We start from the raw sequence: 23055 nt of genomic DNA on the forward strand, positions 1-23055 counted from the left end.
TAACCCCTGCGCCGTCTCGTGCCCTCTTCTCGTTTGCTGTTTGTCTTGCCTTCCTCGTCCTTTCCACGGCCATTAAGACCTTTTGGTTGGCCGTTAGGTCGTGGTCACCCTCCTTGAGACCGAAGTGGCGGATTACGTCTCTTCGCTGCGTGCTGCCCCACTGAAGCTCTGCGGGCGCGAAACCTAGGGTGTCTGACTCCGTGTTATTGAGAAGGAGCACAATAGATGGAATATGCTTGCTCCATTCGTTATGCTGCTTGTGACAAAATACTCGCAACAGACGATTCATCTCACAATGCATGCGCTCTACTTTATTCGCCTGCGGTCGGTAGCTCGGTGTCCATATGAGCTTGACAGCATACTCTTCCAACGTCTTCTTCCATAGGCTACTCGTAAACTGGCCTCCTCGGTCGGTGAGCACGTAGCGTGGGGTCCCCATGTGTACGAACTAGGTGCCGGTCAATTTTTGAAGTAGTACTTTCGTCGTGGTTGTCCGGACTGGGTACGCCATGAGGAAACGGCTGCATCCATCCATAACGGTGAAAATGTACCTCATTCCGTCACTGCTCTTCGGCAGCGGTCCCACGCAGTCTGCGAAGACAATCTTCCGCGGCTTTTCCGCCACTAGCGACGTCGGGTTCTTGGCCGCCTTCGCACGGTTAGGTTTCGTCTGCATGCAGATTACGCAGTCTCGCGCCCATCTCTTCGCATCCTTGCGCATCCCTCTCCAGAAATAGAGGTGATCGAGATGTCTCCACATCTTCTTCCCGCCGAAATGCCCCGACTTGTCATGCGCCTCTTCTAAGATTTTCTCCCTCGCTTCGGTTGGAACACACAGCCTCAGGCGTTAGGGGTTGTGGACGTCTACCTTGCATAGGATCCCGTTCGAGATAACGAAATGCTCCTTTACGCGTCGCTGGCGGCGGGCTTCGGCGGGTTGCTGACCCTCCAGGATACGGTAGTACTCCCCGGTCTCGGCATCTTCACGCTGCATTTCGGCGAATCGCTCACGACTGAAGATGGTTAAGTACGGGGAATCAAGTTGCATAAGATTCACACGCACCTTGGTTAGTCCCTTTCTTTCGACGTATCGTGACAAGGCGTCTGGAACTACGTTGTCGCGCCCCTTCACATATTCCACATCAAACGAATATTTCTGCAAGTGATGACTCCATCTCGTGAGGCGTCCGCTCCAGTTCTTCGCGCGGTGCAGCCACTGTAGGTTACGGTGGTCTGTCCTTACGACGAAGTGCCCTCCGGCCAGGTAAACATGAAAAATTTCTAGTGCCCAAACTACCGCCAGACACTCGAGCTCGCCGACGGAGTAGTTCCTTTCCGCCCCTCTCAGGGAGCGGCTGGCGTACTGGATGATCCGTTTTTCCCCCTCTTTTTCCTGATACAAGACCGCCCCTAGAGCCGAAATCGAGGCGTCGCTCTGCACATAAAACGTGTCCGAGAGGTCGGCGTGATAAAGGTAAAGCTGCTCACAGACGGCGTCCTTCAGCTTATCCAAGGCTCCTTGGTGTTCGGCTGTCCACTTCCTTTTTTTCCCTTGCTTCAGAAGTTCGAAGAGTAGGCTCGCAATGTCACTGAAGTTCGGAACGAAGCGGCGGTGCCACGTGAATATTCCCAGCAGGCGCTGCACTCCTTTTCTGGTCGTGGGGGCTTCTAGTTTCCGGATCGTCTCGAACTTCGCTGGATCTTGCCTCACACCTTTTTCATCTATCACGTGTCCCAAAAACTTCACCTCTGATTGGAAAAAGGCCGACTTTTCGAGCTTGATCGTCATTCCCGCTTCTCGCAACTTGGTGAAGATGATGCTCAGATGTTCAAAATGTTCCGCCACGTCCCTCGAAAAGCACAATATATCGTCCACGTACCACAGGCAAAAATCTTTGACTTCGTTTCCTAGTACCTCCGCCATGGCGTGCGTGAAGGCCTGTACCTCGTTTGATATGCCAAAAGGAACAACAGTAAATTCATACAAGTTATCCTCAAATTCGAAGGCGGTGTATGGCATGCTTTTTTCCGTTAGAGAAATTTGCCAAAATCCAGACAGCATGTCTATCTTAGAGAATACCTTTTTGTCGTGGAACAACTGCAGGGTGTCTTGTAACTTTAATGTCCGGACGCGCTCTAACTTGCACCTTTGGTTTATTCCGCGGAAGTCGCCACAAATTCTAAGGCTACCGTCACTTTTTTTCACAACTAGGAGGGGATTGACATGCACCGCACGTGACTTTCTTATGACGCCCCATTCCAGCATCTGCTGCAGCTGGCGACGCACTTCCGGACGGTGCGTAAAAGCGATGGGGTAAGGTTTGCTGACTACCGGTTTTTCTCCCTCTACGACGATTTCGTGCACGTATTTGTTACACCTCCCTGGTATCTCGGTGAGAACGACGGCATTTTCCTCCAATAGTTCGGCGAAGACTCTCTTCTCCCCTATGGTGAGGCTTCCGCAGGAGGCTACCGTTGAATCCACTTTCTCTTTAAGCTTCTCGTGGTGGTTGACCTCGGTGCACAATGCGACGTTTGGCTGGAACCCGCTCTCTTCTCCTTCCCCGGGCTTCATGAACTCGACGTCAAACTCTTCGTCGCGATTAGCCAGAGTTACGAGATGCTTGCCGATATTCAGGACCGAGGCATATCGACTGAGGAAATCCATCCCGATTAACAAGTCGACAGACAAAGACTGGACCACCAAAACTTCAACTTCTACTGGGTGATCGTTCATGGACGCATGCAGAACTGTGTGTCCAAGCGGCTTCTCTCTCGCTTTCCCGGAGAAATCTACGAGTCTGAAATCTCGTAGGTGGCGAAGTTGTGGCCGGCGTACCCCTTCTGTTACTCGCCGCCATGTTGCCTCGGAACAAAGGCTTGCCTCGCATCCCGTATCCAGAAGTCCAGTTACCACCTCGTTTCCAACTCGCAGCTCCACTAACGGTGATCTCGTAGGCCAATGGTCCTCGCGTTTCTCCTCCGCATCCTCATCGCCGTGCATATCTTCGCCCAACCAGGCAGCTCTAATCCGGATTGGCGTGGTTTTTTCTCCTGGGTGGTTTGGCTCGAATTTAGGTGGGTTGGGTGCAGTCTGTCCCGCATCTGAGCCCTGACGCGAGACTCCTAACGGTTTCCCGTGTGGTGGGAATTTGACGGCTCCGGCTGCGGTGATCCATGTCTCGAACTCGGGCCGTTCGCATTCCTAGTCGGGCTCCTCTGGACCCCCATCTGGCCGCGCCTTGTGTTCTCGTTGTCAGAACGCGGGCTCCCCGGTCTACTGTCCGGATGACGTTGGTAATAGCCGTTGCTTACCCGCCCGTTGAAGAAGTTGTTGTTGTCGCTGTTGCCATGGTGACCCGGCGACCTACGGCTCGGTCAACCTCGACGTCTCCTTCCTCGGCACTGGCGTCTGCGTCGCGGTGAAGGCGGATTGTCTAGAAAACGGCTTACTTCGGCTCCTGGAGCGTGTTGCTGCCCACCGTATCTTTGCTGGACCAGGTGAACGCGTGGATGCTTATTTCCTCGGCTTCCTTCATCCTCCGGTCGTCTCCTTTTGTTCCATCTGTCACTCCGCGTCCTCTCGCGTTCCTCTTCGCACTGGTTTAGGTTCTCGAGCGTGAGCGACATGGCCTCTGCATCGAAAACGCACGCCCCGTTGAGATGCCGTCTTATCTCTTGCGGGTAATGATAAATTAGGGCCGCAATTATCTCCGACGCGGTCATCTGTGGCTGGAGAGCTTGGAACTCATTGAACTTACGCCAGAAATATTGCGAAAAAGTAAGTCCCCCGTTCCTGTCGTACCTCTCGTTCCTCAGCTGGATGAGCATCCTTTCCACTTGCATAGGGCGCTGAAAGTGTGTCAGGAACGCTTCCCTAAACGCCGAGTATGAATGAAAGTGTCTTTCATTCCGATCCAGATAGTTCTTTGCCCGATCTTGCATTAGGCCTTTCAGCACGAGTAATCGCTCCCCATCCGCAAGTCCTAACTCCCGCGCTGTTGCTTCGAATTCCTCGACGAAAGCAGACGGCAATATCCTGTCGGCCCCGGAGAACTTCTTGAAATGTTTCTTATATTCCGGCGGGAACAGAGCCCTCCTCGCCGGTGCTGGTTCAGACCGTATATCTTCCCGGCTTGAAGTTTGGGCTTCTAACGGTCGCGGCGATTGAAGATGTAGTCCAGGTTCCACTTCGCTTCCTCCGTTGACAAGCGTAGCCGGCCTTGCGTCACTCGCGCGCCTTGAAGACGAGGGGACCGCAGCTGGCTGTGGTGACGTCATAGCTGCCGGCTCTCGCGATGATCCCGGGACGTCAGCTACGTTCAATTGTTGCAGTTTATCCTCGATTTCCTTTATCTTGTCGGAATTCCCTTCCGCTATGCTCGCTGCTCGCCGCACTTGTCGCTCGAGGGCAACGTTGCTCCGATTGCAGGCCGTCTCCAGCTGTGCACACTGCTGGCCGATGTGTTGCAAAGCTCCTTCCTGTTCACGCACGCTCTGCGCCAGTGTTGCCACCTTGGCTTCCTGTTCATTGATGCGAGCATCGGTCCTGGCGATCCTGGATTCGATTCGAGCCTCGGATTCTTGGATCGTCTGAAGAAGTTGTTGCGTCACTTCTTCTCCGGAGGCGCGAACCGTCCCTTGGAGGCGTTCTTCCATCCCTCGCACGTCGGTCTGCATCCCTTGCACCTCAGCCTGCAATCCCTGGATGTTGGTTTGGACTCTGGTTTCCAATCCCTGGATGTTGGTCTGGACTCTGGTTTCCAATCCCTGGATGTTGGTCTGGACCCCTTGCATTTCAGCCTGCAATCCCTGGATGTTGGTCCGCATCTCGGTCTGCATTCCCTGGAGCATTTGGAGAACCAGCTGAATTTGGTTGGCACCACTGCCACTTCCTACGTCATCTCCTTGTTCCTTGCTGTGTTCATCGTCCGCACGTGATGTACCCCCCTGGGCACTTGGTATCTCCCTTTCCATTCCTGGCGGGCTCTTGCACTGGAGACAAACCGGTCCGGAATCTCCCTCGCTGTCGACTTCGAAATCGTAAAATTCCTGTCCACAAACCTTGCAAACCATCATGACGTCACTCTTGTTCAAACAGTCTATGCGACGATTTCTTAATCTCATGAAGGCCTTTCCTTAATTATCTGCTCAATCTTATGTCGCACTTTGGAACAGTTACGCAAACTTACGCGAGCTCACACAAAATGTGAATACAAATCGAAACATAAAAAGAAAAAGGAGGTCCGTCGGGAATCCCTTATCCCGCAACTCAGCCTGATGCCATAAATTACGCCAACAACCAAAAAAAATACACAAAAAGTACATAAAAATATGCCCTATGCAGCTGCCCTTGCTGCTTTCGCCGAAAAAAAATATCTGCCCTATTGTTACCAATTACGCCCAAAAACGTGTCCTTACACGTGAACATACGACAAATACATGAAAATAACCCTCGAAATTACAAAACGAAAAACACAAAAATAACCAGGGACCTAACACAAGAATTTTATGCGTGACGTATACAACAATGAAATTTCTACCGCTCTCGCAACCTGGTTTTCCCGGAAAGAAATGACAAAAGTTGCCGTCCCATGTTCGCGGCGCCAAATGTAACGAGTGCACTCACGGTCCCCGAAATGACGTGTCAATCATACCCCGGAACGGGGCCAAACGTCGTTATGTGTACGGGAGACCGGTCGTGACTCTCGGTCCAGGTTTTCAAGTTCGGTACTGAGACGGTCGTTTATTGTCATACTATTGCGAATCGGAGATTAATACCTTGAAATGTTACACTGTTTTGTTTACCTTTGATATGTAGATTCGAATAATCATAAAACACTAATAGCATAATATCTGGTACCTGAAAAACGTCAAATAACAACACTGACGAACGGTAAAAAAGTGAATATATATTGTAACAACAAAAAAATATTGCAATCAACAACTGTTTACAAAGCCTCCTCACTCTCACAACATTCACTCTATCTCTCTTTCACACACATGAGGTATTTTTACATGTGAAGTATAGATACAAATGATGGATCTCATTAACATATCATTCCTTTTTTTGTTTTAAACTGTAATGTGAATTTATGGCATTTGTCTGCCAGCTCCTGTGCTCTTTTAAATTAACTTAAGTGCCAGCCCTCGGAAAGCGGTTAACTAAGACAATTGGGTCGGCGTGGTTAAATCTTTCGTTCGAATGAACGTATGCATCCAGTCGTAAGCACGACATTATAGACGTTTCTCGGACGGGGGTGTTACACATAAGCCTCTCTCGTCCAATTAGAACAACTACACAATTACATAGTGATACAAAAAGTTAATTGGCTCCAGCTGCCGGAAATACACAAATCAATCGTCTGCGCGAGCAAAAATTACATCAAAAACCACTATGCAACAAATAATACTACTTCATGTGCACGACCTTGCAATAAAATTTACGCCTTCCACAATTAAACAGGACTCATCAGTCAAGTATTGACAAATTAAATGGCGCGACGGGGCGGTCGGTTACACAAAAAATGGAGCACACTTTGACAATTTATACTAAATATTAAAGAAATGAAATGGAGCTTCTAACCCTGAATGCAGACAATTAAATTAGCACATCTGAACATGAAATAACTCTTTTTTATAACAATACCAAAAATTATCAGACGCGGGGGTTAGGTTCGGGGTTTCGTGAGTAACTTTGCGAATAAGTGAGACTTCGGCGTTAACTCTACGGTGTTGATACTAACGACGCACGTTTACATGGACATGAGACCCTCTGAAGTATACTGTACCAGACTCTGCTACATGGCGTGGTCATTCATCTCTCCTGGACGCGGGACTTGCACACGGTTCCTTTGTGGCGAAATTGTTCTCCGGGGTCGACCGCGACGAAGAATAATTGCGACGATCTGGTGTACTTGCACCTCCTTAGTACTTCGGGCGTTCCTCTTGCCACTAGCGTCGGATGTACGTGGTCACGCGCCGGTCAGGAATCTCTCCAGTGTCGGGCATCAATTGGACGTCGATCTGCAATCATCTCTCTCTGGTGACGGGTTTCGTTTGGGCGTTGTTCTGGAATCGTCCTTCCCCCTCTCTCTCTCTCTGGTAACGAGCTTCGGTTGGGACGTCGATCTGAAAGCGTCCTTCGGGCTTTGGGCAGTGTTTGGTTTTGGCGTCGTCTGACTGGCTTCGGCGTCGTTGCAGGCGTCAGGGGAGTCGACGGACTCCCTTCTCTATCTTCTTTAGCCCTCCATTATTATGTAGTCCACGCTTGGCAAAAACAAATCACCGCGTAATCTTCACCAAAATAAGGCGCACACTGGTAACTCTCTATCTGCGATTCGTTCACGGTACGTAAGAAAACGAAGTCCACGGACGCAAAACGATGATCACGCGAGAGTGTAGCGCGGAGATGCTCTCTCTATGAAATCCGGGTAAAAACTGTGTCTGGAATCATAGTACTGCCTATATATAAGAGATTCGAATTCTTCCGTTGAAAAGGACGCTCAAGTGGCTTGGCTTCTGTTTCAGAGGGATGGAAATGACCTCTCTCCATTGTCTTGAAACGCGGTCAAGTGCGCGTCGTCGATCCTTGCAGGCTTGGGCTCCAGCTGATTTTCCTGGTCATCCGTGAACATGGGATCGACCGCCCACTGCGTCTTGGAGCCCGGTCTCGACGAAAACAATCTTTCCTTATCTCCGTGTTGGTGCAAATATGTCATGTCCTAAGCCGAAATGACAGTTCGGCTGTCACTCAAGAAAAACCCTTCTCCCAACTCCCGACGTCTGGCTCGGATACAAGTTTATCCACAAAATAAGATCAAACCTCACACTTTCATGTTTGTGCATAAAATGAATCAATAAACAAAAAATAATTTGTATCGAACTGCGTTTCACATGTCGGTAGATACCCTGACACATTTTAAAATATTCCACCGTCAGAATTTGAGTCTGCCTGTTAATTTACAAAAAAGAGACTCAACCGCTTTTATTTAAATTTGAATATTTTGTTATGCAGAAACAATAATAATAATCATAAATTACAGTTGCGTAGCCTATACGATAAATATGACGTACTTTTAAACGGAATTATTAAAATCATATTAATTAGGATAACTATGTACTGGCTGTTAATAAACGGCAATGATCACTTTTTACAGTACCCTATAGTTGGTATTGGATCGTCATTTCTCCAATCAACTTTTTACTGAATATTAGGCTCTAGATCGCCTTGTAACCATGGGATTCCGGGTTTGATACCGGCTAGGGCCACACAGTGGTTTACGGAAAAGTCCCGATTAACCTATCTGTGCATAAAGTGGACTTGAAAGTAGGGGGTCCTCCCCGATTGCAGTGGTAACGTCGTCGCCTTGTAATCAAGGGGTCCCGCGTTCGATAATAGCTCGGGGCACATGGCTCAGTGGTTCGGATATTTTCGATATCGATATATTGACGTCGATATTTTTGATATCGATTATTGATGTTGATACATATCGAAATATCGCACAGCTCTACTAGGCTTTAAAATAATCAATTTCCTCATGCAATAAATAATTTCCATCTAATTTTCTGGTTCTCAGACTTATTTTCATAATGCAAATTGTGACACAAAATGTAGCACTTGTACATTTTTCCATCTTCACTCCGGACACCGGGCATCAGACTAAAATGTAGGGCATGTCTGGGGAAAAAGAGGATCTCGTAACCTTGCAGAGCGCACTAAGTACTCCGGCAAGGAAATTTCATTAAAAAATATTAATTGACGTGAATTTGTACTTACTGTATCAAAAATATCCCTGTTTGACTGTTGTCTAGATAGGCTATACAAAATATCACGTTCCAAGACATAAGAGATAACTAGTAAACTACTAGTAGTAGCACAGAAAAGTGTATATAAGGGTGTGTGTGTGTGTATATATATATCTGTGCTAGTGTGCCAATTGAGAGAGGGCCGGCCCCCTGGCGGAGTGGAGAGCACATCGCGCTACGACACCAGGGGTCCCGGGTTCGAATCCTGGCCTGGGCTTGGATATTTGTGAGTGTCCATTCATCAATTTCATCATATCATCACTCATACCCATCTTCGGAAATTAGCCAAACGTGGCACAAAAAGCGAAGTAAAATAAAGCAAATCAATCAATCAACCAATTGAATTGAGAGAGGAGGCAGGGAATTACCCCAATCCAAGATTTACATCTATAAAAACCTGGAAAATAAAAGTTCACTGTTTCTGAGAACATGTGTACTATGGTAGTTAATTTTTATAATTCATTAATAATTTTCGCTACAATATTAGAAGGTAATAATAAGATTGTAACGTGATAATTGCACAACTGACATGTCACATCTTTCTTAATATAGAGGGAATCTTTGAAATGTAAACATTACAATATTGTACTTTTCAAATACAAATTATCTTTGATTTTTAATAATAATAATACCTTCAATAGTATACTGTGCTCATATATTACTACAATAAGCAGAGATGGGGAGTAATGTTACGAGTGACGAGTTAATTTCTCGGCACTTGCGTTAGTAACGGGCTACCAAAACTGCTTGAGCAATTGTAACGGTACTTCGTTAGTCTGTGTTATTAACATTTAATTGCGTTATCTTGATGAATTCAGAACTGGAAACTTTATTTACCAAGACGAATCTGCATTGTTGTGTTGATTTAATCGGTGACTATCAAGGACGTATTTAGGGGAGGGTCCAGAGTGTCTGGAACCCCCTGAAAGGCTTACTAAGTACTAAAATTAAATAATGAAAATAACGAAATAATAAAATAACTAAAATTAAATAATAAAAATAATGAAAAAATAAAATAACTAAGTCATAAAAATATATTTCTTGTTTAATCGAAGGTTATTTATTTCTGCCGGACATATTGGAAGGCAAAGATTATATTGGCATCACACGACTTTAAATTTATGCAAGATTTATTACTACTTATAAAAAATGCATAAAATATTACCAGGAACTTTACTTATCGTCAACTTGATCTAATATCCATTTTTGATATTCAATTCTTTATGTATTTGACGATTATTTCCTTTCCAGGGCAGTTGTTTTTTTTTACAAATTTTGCCGACCTTAACTATACGTAAGCTATGAACATGTGCTGTTATATTACTACCCTTACATATTATTTTTACCTATTAATGGTATATAAATATATTAATCAATGTGAATACTTTAATTAACCAGCGTGAGCCAGCTTGGTTTCTATCTCTTAATATTTAAAATGTTGATATTTTAATTAATTTAATATATTTATTTAAATAATTTGATTTTTATTATTATTATTATTATTATTATTATTATTTTGAGATCGGACCGAAATATAATTTCTAGATACGTACGTATGACTGTAACTCATTATTTTTTTAAGCAAATCAACGGTAGTCGTTAAACATTACTTTTCTTGAGTAATTTACGTAACCCTGTGCAATAACACAATATGAATGGACTTCGATTAGTAATCTTTTTAAAAACTTAATTTTCGTATAGGGCTGAGCGGATACAGGTGCCAATTAATATCGGCCGATACCAGTATAGGAAAGTGTTAATTCGAATTTACTTACTGATACCGGCCGATACATTTCCGGCAATTTGGTTTCTCCCGCGTTCCGTAAACATGCCAACCAACACTTTCGCAGAGTCTAATTATTCTAGAAATTATGCAAAATTTGAAGTGACTTAATTTTGTAGCAGTACTGTGTGAAAAATTTAATTTTTTGATAACATAACATGCCATTTAATATTCAGATGCAATTCTTCAATATTTATAAAGCACGAATCTTGGTTAATAGATGCATATAATTGGAGTGGAATACTTACACACAAATATTAATAAATATTTTGAAGAGGTTTTAATTATAACAATTTTAAACATCGGTGGGAATCGGTGAGAATATCGGCTCATTTATATATATATATATATATATATATATATATATATATATATATATATATATATATATATACATACACATACATATGCAATTTTACTTTTCAGAATCGAAATACAATAAATCTTGCACACTATGTAGCAACCAAGTGGCTTGCACGTACAACGACAATGGAGATGGATCCCATGCGAACGCTCTCGAATGCTTGATTACCAAAGGAGATGTTGCATTTGTGGCATTGCAGTATGTGGAACAACGATTTTCGGTAAGTTTTTAGTGAAATTATAATCTTACGATACGTTTTAGAAACAATAGGACAAGGATGGTCATATTAGATAAGTTATAAATATTGAAAAACCAAAGCTGATATTTCAAAATACCTGTTAGTGGTAGAACGTATCACTGGTCCCTCCTTTATCCCTAGCAATTAGGAGGTGGACAGCGGGCGAGTTGCTTTCATCCAATCACACTCAGCCAATGGGTGCAGCTGTCATTCTGCTCGTTTACTCCTCGTGGAGTCTCAGTCACATGACTGCGGATACGCTCTTGCCGTACTTTGCAACTTCAATGTGGAGACCGAGGGAAGATACTTGTGCGACGAGGGACAAGGTGGAGTAGAGTAGATGTGTAGAAACACTGTGCGTTGGATGTGATTGTTGCAGCTGGTAGGCGCGCTCCGTGGACTTCAAAGCCAGCCGGTCGTTGACGTAGCTAGCGCGTCGACTATAACTGCTGCTATTTCTGAGGGAAAATTAGGAAATCTTAGAACTTGAATGAACTTCGTGTCTACAATTGATCATCTCTTATTGGTGCCAAATTTTTAGTATAAAAAGTTGTTGAAAATGTATGAACATGTGCGTAAGTGCCAGGCACTCACTTTCATTTTTCTTGTCTTTACAGGTAAATGGTGTTTTGCCGTCAGGAGGCGAAGCGTCTAATTACCAATACTTGTGTCCCAATGGAACTATCACTCCAATCACAAGCAGCCGCCCTTGCCCGTGGTTACAGCAGCCCTGGAAAGCAGTTGTAGCGACGAAGTAAGTAATTCTACATTTTCTAGTTGCAAACTAATTGTACAGTCGACAGCAGAGATAATAGTAGGCAGATTTCTCCTCCGCTTCATTTTATACAATTGGATATGCAAGAATCGAAACAAAAATTTCAAAGAAAAGATAACAGACATTGTTCTATCTTTTGAAAAATTAAATTCCTCAAAAATACACAAGGAGCAAAGTAAAATGGAACATTTTTTTAAAAAAAAACTTACTATGTTGACTACACTTTCTATAATCTTGAAATGCTGTGAGCAACTATAGACGTTGCGTTAAATTTGTACTTCATTACTGGCCAGCACATGACCCGTTTCACTTATATAAATAATCTTTGCTTCAGCAGTTTCCAAATCTTTCGTTTAACCTAAAATTCAATGGCACGACCCTCAAATCTAGACAGATATAAATTTATATATACAGGGTGTTTCGTAAGTTCGTTTACAACGCTTGGGAGGTGATTGTACGAGTGAAAATAAGGTGGAAAGTTCATGTAACGAAATTCCGGAAACGGCTTTGTTGCCGAGTTATTGACGTTTGAAAACGTGGGAAAATGATTTTCCGAAGTGAATAATGGCAAAACGGGTGGAGAGAAATCGTCGGTGTTGGGCGGTCCACTAAGAAATTGGGTACGCTCGTGTCAAAAAATCACGCGTCAATTCCTCAAAAATACACAAGGAGCAAAGTAAAATGGAACATTTTTTTTAAAAAAAAAAACAACTTACTATGTTGACTACACTTTCTATAATCTTGAAATGCTGTGAGCAACTATAGATGCAAGGGATTCCCCAAAGGACGCGAACGAAGATGTTGACGGGAATGGGGTGGGTGTGCGTTCTGCGTGAGCTGGTATCCACGAAAATTGGCATGTGTTGAATGGCACCAAAAAACAAAGAAAATTTCCTGAGTGAAGGGCACCATGACGTAAAAACGAAAAAAAATGAATTGTCATAGGTTGCATACCCTGAAGGGCAGATGGGTGTCCGTGTGATCTGACGTTAAGTACCACATTTCCCGCTAGGGGCGCCAACATTGTAGGTTTCCTCATGAAGGAGCGCCATTCGTGTCTGTGCCATTCGTGCTTCAGGTGCTGTGCCAGCAGCAGGTTGTTCAACATTCACGGTTGAATGGAAAGACGTGAAGTTCTTGGACAGTAGTGTTGGGCAAACATTTGACCTAGGAGTGTTACGTGTTAATACTTAGCCACAGCCCATCGTGTTCTGTGAAGTGTACTAGTGTTAACGGCCATAAACACTTGTAGCCCGGTGTAAGGGATGGCTGCATACACGTCCCAAGAGCTGGCGGACATGCATCTGATTTATGGGGAGGCCGGAGATAATAGCCGTGCTGCAAGGCGTCTGTATGGGGCACGTTTTCCAAATAGGGTGTTACCATCGCACACCTTATTTCAAACTGTAGACACTCGACTTCGGGAAACAGGATCAGTGTTGCCACCTCGTTGAGAAGTAGGACGACCGCGAAGTGCGAACACGACGGTTTGTGGAAGATGTGCTAACTGCAGTGATGGATCATCCAGGCACCCGTACGCGCGCACTAGCCCACGAACGAAACACCTCCCATGTGAATGTGTGGCGAGTCCTGATGAAGAGGTGATGAACCGGTACAAATTGAAGAAAGTGCAAGACCTTTTACCTCGGGACTTTGCCCCACGTGGGGACTTTTGCCAATGGTTTGTTCATCAAATTGAAACTATCCCCAATTTTCAGAATACGGTACTATGGACTGATGAGGCTATCTTCACGAAAACTGGTGTGTTCAATAGTAAAAACAGTCATGTGTGGGAACATGAAAATCCACATGCACTGCTAGTGGCGCATCATCAGCACAGATTTGCAGTGAATGTGTGGTGCGGGATACTGCATAACCATTTGATTGGACCGTACATTCTCCCTGTTCGCCTATGTGGACCCACATATCAAGCATTTCTCAGTGAGGTTTTGCCTGAACTACTAGAGGACATGCCCTTGGCACTGAGACAAAGACTGTGGTTTCAACATGACGGTGCACCCCCACATTTCGATCGGAATGTGCGCCATTTCCTCAATACCGTATTCCACAACCAGTGCATTGGCAGGGGAGGGCCTGTACCATGGCCACCTCGATGGCCTGATATCACGCCCCTGGACTTCTTCCTCTGGGGAGAGATGAAACGCCTCGTTTACGAAACACCTGTCGTGTCAGCCGAGGACCTCGTTGCCCATATCAATGTAGCTGCAGCATCGATAGCAGAAACGCCGGGGTTGTTGGGTCGCACTAGACAATCCTTGATTCGCCGTTGTCACCTCTGCTTGGAAGTACAAGGTGGACACTTTGAAACCCGTCTGTGATGAGGTTCCCTTCACATCTCCATGAAGCATACTGTGTGCCCTTCAGGGTATGCAACCTATGACCATAGTATGACAGTTCATTTTTTTCGTTTTTACGTCATGGTGCCCTTCGCTCAGGAAATTTTCTTTGGTTTTTGGTGCCATTCAACACATGCCAATTTTCGTCAATACCAGCTCACGCAGGATGCACACCCACCCCACTCCCGTCAACATCTTCGTACGCGTCCTTTGGGGAATCCCTTGCGCCGACATTGCACAACATTGACGCGTGATTTTTTGACAAGAGCGTACCCAATTTCTTAGTGGACTGCCCAACACCGACGACTTCTCTCCACCCGTTTTGCCATTATTCACTTCGGGAAATCATTTTCCCACGTTTTCAAACGTCAATAACTCGGCAACAAAGCCGTTTCCGGAATTTCGTTACATGAACTTTCCACCTTATTTTCACTCGTACAATCACCTCCCAAGCGTTGTAAACGAACTTAGGAGACACCCTGGATATAACTGTAGGTCCAGTCCCGATTAACCTTCCTGTGCATAGATTGGGCTTAAAACCAAAATAAGAATGCACTTTCTCTGACTGTTTAGCTTACCTATTTTTTTTTATTGGAGGCCAAGAGATTGATATATTTACATAAAACTCTACTAAAACAAGAGCGAGAAAGAGTGTGAGCAAATATTTGTTATTTAATAATTATATCTTCCATATTCAAAAAGAATCCTAATATTTCCAAGCATTTTTGTCTGCACATGATACTTCCCGTTTCATATATAAATAAATCTACATCCCATATTATACAATGTGCAAAAAGTTGTGGTGTAAATACAGAGTATATAAGTACTGCAAAAATTTTCCCCCTGAGTTTGTTAGAACATTTACAAAAGAATCGAGGGGAAACCAATCCCCTATCTGTTCCTATAGGAGATAGACTGAGGTACCATAAACCACGACCTTTCAACCATTGCAGCGAGGGCGTAGGGGGCAATGGAGGTAGAGGGAAAAACATTATCTTTCCCTTCTGGCGGCTGTCTCTACCTGGAACTGGTTAGGCAGAGGAAAAAGTAGCTCCTTCCAGCCTTGCCTGCTGATAGCACCGAGGGACGAGAAGCGCGTCAAAAAAGAAGTGTTGTATGTCAACTGTGGCTTCAACAAGAAAATAAATATTGTGATTTGAAAATAATTATAGAGATGTGAGATTGATTGAATCATCTCTGTTAGACTAGCTACTCCTCAGTGCACGTCACTGTGTTTTCCCCAATAATATTCCAGTTTTTGTTCTGCAGTTAAGAAATTGTATATTGTATGTTTTCAATTCAATTTTCTTTGGCGGGGATAAAAACATCGCTGGCAGCGATTATTTTATTTTATTCTGCCGGGGACAACATTTTTTTGTGTGGGGGGAATGCTTGGCTCCCCCCCATTACTTCGCACACTGACCTCTCCAAAAAAAAAGTGTCACCTAATATGGCATAATCACCGAGCAGCTTTATGTTCGGACAGGGAGCAACACTTTTTTTTGGCATCATGCTAACCTGTATTTATCCAATCAGAAGTTTTATTAGGAAGTAGTTGCATGTAAACTATACAAACTGATTTCCTTACGCCTTTCTTCCTGCAGAAATTCTACAGGAGCTGTGCATTTTATGATAGATGGATGGACGCAAATCGGTTCTGAAGCTTGGAAAGAAGCATTTCATGGCATTTTACTACCTGATAACTTTTATCTTATGAATCAATCAAATTCTATAAATCAATCATATCCAAAGTCACTCGAGGACTATCTCCATGTCAATCAAAATGCAGGTGAGTTCTAAAATTTATTTATTAAAAGTATATACAGGGTGGCGCGGAGCCGACTGACACATTTGATATGCTCATAGATGATGAAAGAAAGGAAGGAGAATAAGGAAAACCGTTTGTAATGGTACACTGAAGTATGCAATTTTATTACTAACAACTTACAAGTTCATTTTTTGAAAATTACATCAGACAGGTGGCCTCCTTTGGCATGAATTCATTGTTGCAGACGTCTCTGGAAGTTATCACCGTAGTTCCTCATCAATAGCCGTTACTTCCTCAACAATGGCTTCTTTCAGTTGTTGAAGAGTCGTAGTATGCCTTCTGAACACACGGTCTTTCAAGAATTTCCAGAGACTGCTGGCGTGCCGAGCATTGTTGACTACGTTCACTCTCTGCAAGTTCTCGGGCGTACGCACTGTTGTTGGAGGTCCATGGTTCACATCCAATACACTGCCAGTTTCTTCAAATTTCTTCACCAAAGCCAATATGATATTCCGAGACTGTACGTTACCATGTCGGCTAACAATGAATTGTTTTCTGAACAATCGCAGCACTTTAACCACTGACTTCGTTTCGTAATAACTACGAACATAGAAAACGCGATGTTCAACGCTCCAACGGTTCAGTATGACTGTTGCTGTCTTCATATGAAATGGCATCCTATCCTCTTCTGATTTTCCCCGCAATCCACTTCAAACTATCGCGCATGCGTATTATATTCAACTTTCAAATGTGTCAGTCGGCTCCGCGCCACCCTGTATATGTATATACATACACACGCACACACACACACACACATATACATACATACATACATGCAGTGGCGTAGCGGCCACCTCCGCAATGTTCTCTCTGTGCCTCTGAAATTTTGAAATTCAACACATAGTGTCTATGTGTTACTAATCTTTGTTTTTTATTATTGTTTCTCATTTAATATTCTAACATTTATTTCCTGTTTGATATACTTTGTATTAATTATTTTTTCTCTTTTGTCATTACTTTCACCAATATACTGAAAACATTGTTCTGGATATCCGAACAAAATGTTATCACTAAAAGAACAAAAGTGCAGTGCACTGTAAGGAACTGTGTATTGGGCTCCGACTGCGGGAAGGCATGGGTTCGAGTCACGGGTTATTATTATTATATAAGAGAACAAAAGCTGCCAAATTACATTTAAAATAGAACTAATATGAAGAACTTGTAACCTAATTATACAATCCTGTAAAATGGACACAATGAATGAAAGTGACCAATATGCAATATGTAATGTAATAGATGCAAATGTAATGTAAGTAATCAAATAAATTACAAATAAAGTGCTCATTACACAAAAACGGGGGAACCCGTAATTCTGAGGACATGACGTCCTGGTTTATTTATAAGCACCATGGCAATAAGTGCATACCCCTGAGTGTATGTGGGTGGATGTGGACTTCTTCCTGGGGATCCCCTGTTTTGTTTTATTTTTAAAGAAAAAAAACATAGTGTTGTTTATAAAAAAACCTTTGTGGGGGCCGTTGGTTCACTCAGTGACATATTTGTGATTTCCTTTTGGGAAGTAGTATTTTTTAAGTATGCAAATTTGTATATATGTTACCTGTCAGTAAACTAAACTATTGCCCTGCTACTTTAGAACATTGGGCTGATCTAGGTCATTAAATATTACTTAATACATTTATGACGTAATTTAGAAACAATGTATTTACATTCTAAGAAAACCAAAACTTGTACACAAAAAGAGCCATCGAACCAGTAACACGGAAATCTTATCCAAATTTCCATTGCCAGGTTCAAACTTAATGTCCATTTAATATACCTACACAAGTTTCTTGTGAACACTTTAATACATATTCGGTGAGGTTGGTCAGTTGCAGAATGGTCCTCCTGTAATCCACAAGGCTGCATGCTTTTCGGCATGGAAATCCTTGAAGACTGGATCATTAATGAACATGATTGATTGATTGATTGGATAAGTTATAATTATACTTTTCAGCCATTTGGACCACTGGGGTCATAGCAAGATGTGCTGGACACAAATTATTTTTCAGTTATGCAGTTAACAAATGGTATACTCTATGCTTTCAAATCCATTTTCTTTGAGGAGATAAAAACATCACTGGCGGGGATAATTTTGTTTGCCGGGGATAAAAAGTTTTGTGGGGGGTGGGTCCCCGACACACACTGGTTGGGTGGGTGGATGTGTGTGTGTCAAAAAGTTTATGGTTCTTGTTTCAAAGTGATATTGTCTGACAAGAATACAAAATGGGAGGGATAACAAAATACTGAATTGGCACCTTCAATATATATACTACATTATAGGTCTATATTGTTTTACTTTTCAACAATGAAGACTGGACAATGAAAATATAAATATGCACAATGTTAATGCATTATCATAAAAAATCAATTTGGAAAACATCAGACCAGCCTTCAAAGATATCTAGCTTTTACGAAAATTTCTGCTCAAATGCTATAATTTTGCTGCAGTTCACTAAAACTGAACTGTATGGTGCAGCAGCCCTCCAAGGGCTCGGGTCACATAGAGCAACTTTGTCATTGGATACCGAAAGTCCAAAGTGGATAGTGTCAAGTAGCTCCCCAATTGTCTTCACGATACTGGGTCAACACTGACATTTTGGAGGCTCTCACCACCAATTTAACCTGCAACCATTCGCACCAAAGACAAGAGCACTAACCATTTGGCTACGAGCCCTTGCAGCAGTTAACTTGATCAAAAATGTTATTCCACGTCTCTTGACTTCCTGGCCTTCAACATTCACATGTAGCACCACATTTCGATGGCATGCAGTCTTTTCTTCTCAGCTTCAACCAATGTACATGTTTAGTATTGCTCTGCTCAAGGTAAATGCCTTTACGAGCCTTTTTCCTATGCTCTTGGCTTGGAAGTTAATAATTGTTTCTTCTGGTAAAATCTACTTTTTGCCTGTGCTTCTCTACTTGTGATCATCTCATTCCTACATCTACAATTAGTCATAAAACTCCGAAGATAACAAAAATTCCTGCACTTTGTTGATCTATTCTGCCTTATAGTTATTTTTGCTCTTAGTCGGGTTGAGGTTTTGTACTTCATACTATTATCTATGTTTTTCTTTCACATTCACACACATGTGTGTGTGGACATATGTGAAATGACTAAATTTACTTTGTGCTTAATGTAATGTATAATATATTATGCCTTAACTCTGCCATTTAAAACAAGATGTAAATAAGTAAATATATTTTCATTTCTTAATCTACATGGAGGACTTCTCAATTGGAGCAATACTTCAGGGTGCAATAGGTTTGAGTAACTAGTTTGTTCCCACATTTCTAATTTATTGAATTTGCATTTCGAAGTAGGGATGGGTTTGACTCATAATCACTGTCATTATTTGCAGACAATTGGACTAGTTTGGATAGATTGCGGCTAGGTAGTGATGCTGGAGGGAGTTCATTCTGAGTGTGTGTGTTTGTATGCATGTATTGACATATGTGTATGTATTCTACATGTGTTTGTGTGCAAGCATGTTGTGTGTGTAAGAAATTGTATTAAATAACGTTGAAATGATATAATTTTATTTTCGTTCTGAAATATACCATGCATTTGTGTTCCAACATATTGAATAAATTAATAAAAATATTTTTCCATAGTAGTCTTGTTATGTGTATTGATCAGGAAGCACTTTCTCAAAAAAATCCTCTACAATGTGGGGTCCTAAAGAATTATGTAAAGTGAATTAAAATTATCCAATTTGAGGCCCATATAGTGATTTTCAAAAAATTGAAATGTGTGAAAAAAAAAATTCTCCATCACCTGCAGAATTATATCAAATTACTTTTCATTCACTTTGGATGAGAGCTGTGACACTTTTCCTGTTATATTCTTATTGCTTGAGCTGTTTGGAAATTCAAGAAAATTTGCATTACAACACAATCCTACTCCATCTGTAGGCAAGAAAGAAGAGATCTGAGATTTAATTTATGATTTAAAATATTTAGGAAAAATAGCTATTTTTACATGCTTTTAGTTGTACTATATTAAAAACATATTCCTAAAAGAATCTCCCATACATTTCCTCTTGTCACAAGTTTGATATGCATGAATATATAATTAATATAACATAAATATATAAACAACTTGTCTGTATTGTAATTAGTACATGATTAACCTGGCATTGGTCAACTATGTCGGAGTAACGTCAATGGTTGACATGTTAATGCAACACTAATAACTTCATTTTTTTCAAGTTTTGTTAAGTTTTTTGGTTCTCAATATAATTTTTTGTTCGTTATGTGAATATTTAACTTTGTTGTTTCATCATGTCCAGTGCACTGTAGCCCGTGAACATTTCTTTGAGTTTGATTGTGATTTTCGATGGCTGATATTTCACTGTTGCTGTTATGATCACTTATGCCAGACTGCTCCACATCACTATCTTCCGAATAAAGAATATCACACTGCTCTTCATTTACACTTTAATAGTCTGTATCATCAATTAACCATAGCAATGCATGAATATTGTCCATCATGAAGAAAGTCACTTAAACACAAGAAGACCAATATAATTCACAAAAACAAAAAAATAAGCAAATCAAAAAGAACAGTCCCTCAGATGGTCGATGCATGAGCATCAAGCTAACATCTGACAACATATTAACAGAATCATAGCATAGCTCCTAATAAGGAAATAGAAAGCTTTATCCTATTATATTTTCCCACTCATAACAAAGCAAAGACAGCTAGATGAGTCTCAAAGAGCTTGTATTTTACAACAGATATATAGGCAGATAAATTTCAATGTTAGTGCTGCGCTAACATGTTGACGAACAGTGGGTTAAAAGCTCTATTTCTGTTGAACGAAACCTATAAACTGGAGTTCTATGCCTAATAAATTGTTATTTTGTGTTGTAGGGCGCAAAATTCCCAGCGATGATTCCCTTGTTTGTTCCGTGGACAGGAAATGGATGAGATGGTGTACTTCAAGCAGCGAGGAGAGCACCAAGTGTAAGTGGTTGAAGAATGCAGCCATCACCCAGGGCATAGCACCTGGGGTCACGTGCATCGAGGGCACTGACAAGCAAGACTGCTTCCGGATGGTGAAAAGTGGAGATGCAGATTTAATAGGCATCGACACAAACTTTGGATACATTGCAAGGAAGTATGTTTACTTTTTACTACACATTGTTGATTGTAGCTTTTCCTCTCAGTGTACCCCAATTTATATATATAAAATTACAATTGATTCACTTCTAAAATATGCATTCCAATATGGAATACTTTCTTCATAACTGGTTTCAGAAGATAGAAAAGTACAGAAGACTTTATTTTTAATTTTATTACAGAATGATGCACTTGATTGAACAGTGCTCTAAGTGGAGAGGATGGGGGGATGTCAACCCCACAACCCCACAGCTAGAGAACATTAAGCAGAACATCCCCAAAATTGCCCCATTGTCTCCATATTAAGAACTAGGAGAATCTTCCCTGCTAATCCCAAGATTTAAGAAAACATTCCTCCACATAATAATTTCCACCTCTAGCACTGTTTATGAATATCATTACAAGACACAAGAAACTCTAAAAATGGGCAGGCAAAAAGGAAACATAAAATATAAAATAGGCACTAAAATTGATGGACATAAAGACCTAGATTAGTGGTGTATTCTGAAAATTTGACCTGGTTTACCACAACAATTCTTATTTATGTGCATATTTATTATATACGGTATTAATTATATATAATAGAAATAAAACACGAATGCAGGAATCCAAGTAAAACAAAAACAGAAGTCCGACAACTTCAACATTTCTAGCAATTTTTATGCATATGAGAAAAGTTTGGTCATTGTTGGTAAACCAGATAACATGGGAGAATACGCCACTGCAATAAATTTTTCATCATATCCCATATTAAATACGCAAAAGCAGTTATCCTTGAAATAAGCAGTTATGAGTGAAATAGGCTAAATATGTACTATAAAATTCATGTATTTCCACAGAAATTCCTACACCACCTTCTTTAATGAGGGAGAGATTAGAGCTTTGCTGTTTCCTTCAGTGGATATGCAGACCGATGTGATGCAATCTGATTAATTGTTGCAGATGCATTTTTCCTCAAATATAGTGCACTCTTATTGGCTGTACTCCCTTTTCTTTTTGAATACAAGGCTCCTAGCTAGCTTTTCTTCCACTGTTCAAATGCCTTCTGCTATGCCTTCTGCGGAATAGCCTGTAAGTCTTGTAACGAATTTTTGATATGTCTTTTATTGTCTGGAAATGATGTCCTTTGAGTGTAGATTTTTGCCTTGCAAACAAGAAGTCCTACCAAATCAGGCAAAAAGGGGTGTTTGGATACAACAGTTATGTTATGTTTAACATAGTTCAAGGAACTCTGGATGCACCGAAGTATTGTCATGATGTATCATCCATTTCCAAATACACAATACAAATAATACATTTTGAATTCTCTCTACCAATTCAGCACTTTGTTCATAACTCACATCAAATATTTCCAAAATATCTACTTTATTTCTTCTTGTTTCCACTTCCAAGTTTGCCAACTTCCCACCTGCAAGAGTGTCCTGATATTGCACGTTCCAATCCAGCATAATCTTCTTTTGTTGAGTTCTTTCTTATTACTATTGACTCATAACGAGTTCTTCTCAGACACCCCCTAATGGACATCCAAATGGGGGGGGGGGGGGCAGTTTATGTCCAAATGATAAATCTATCTTGAGCAATAATCAACTTAAAAACAATTATTATTTGTGATATTTATGGCTGCAGTTCCTTAATAAAACGAGCATTATATGATGCACATTTACGAAATATCAGAAACTAATGAAACTTCACTATAAGAGAGCCACAATTTTGGATTGCTTTTCCTTGTTCAGAATGTCAATAAATAACAGAGTACTTCAGACAGTTGTAATAGTATATT

At 41.8% G+C, this 23055-nt stretch overlaps 1 protein-coding gene across 1 annotated transcript in view; it reads left to right on the plus strand.

The window, feature by feature from the left end:
* LOC146004368 (transferrin-like) overlaps positions 1-23055 on the plus strand; it is a 78196-nt gene that overhangs the window by 38901 nt on the left and 16240 nt on the right. The window contains exons 6-9 of the mRNA XM_083143162.1: positions 11018-11175; positions 11811-11947; positions 15930-16114; positions 21027-21273. Of these exons, the coding sequence (XP_082999288.1) occupies positions 11018-11175; positions 11811-11947; positions 15930-16114; positions 21027-21273 (727 nt within the window). The remainder of the gene's footprint in view (positions 1-11017; positions 11176-11810; positions 11948-15929; positions 16115-21026; positions 21274-23055) is intronic.

The sequence above is a fragment of the Lepisma saccharinum genome, chromosome 21, assembly GCF_977018435.1.
Source record: "Lepisma saccharinum chromosome 21, izLepSacc3.1, whole genome shotgun sequence".
In the NCBI taxonomy this organism is placed as follows: domain Eukaryota; kingdom Metazoa; phylum Arthropoda; class Insecta; order Zygentoma; family Lepismatidae; genus Lepisma; species Lepisma saccharinum.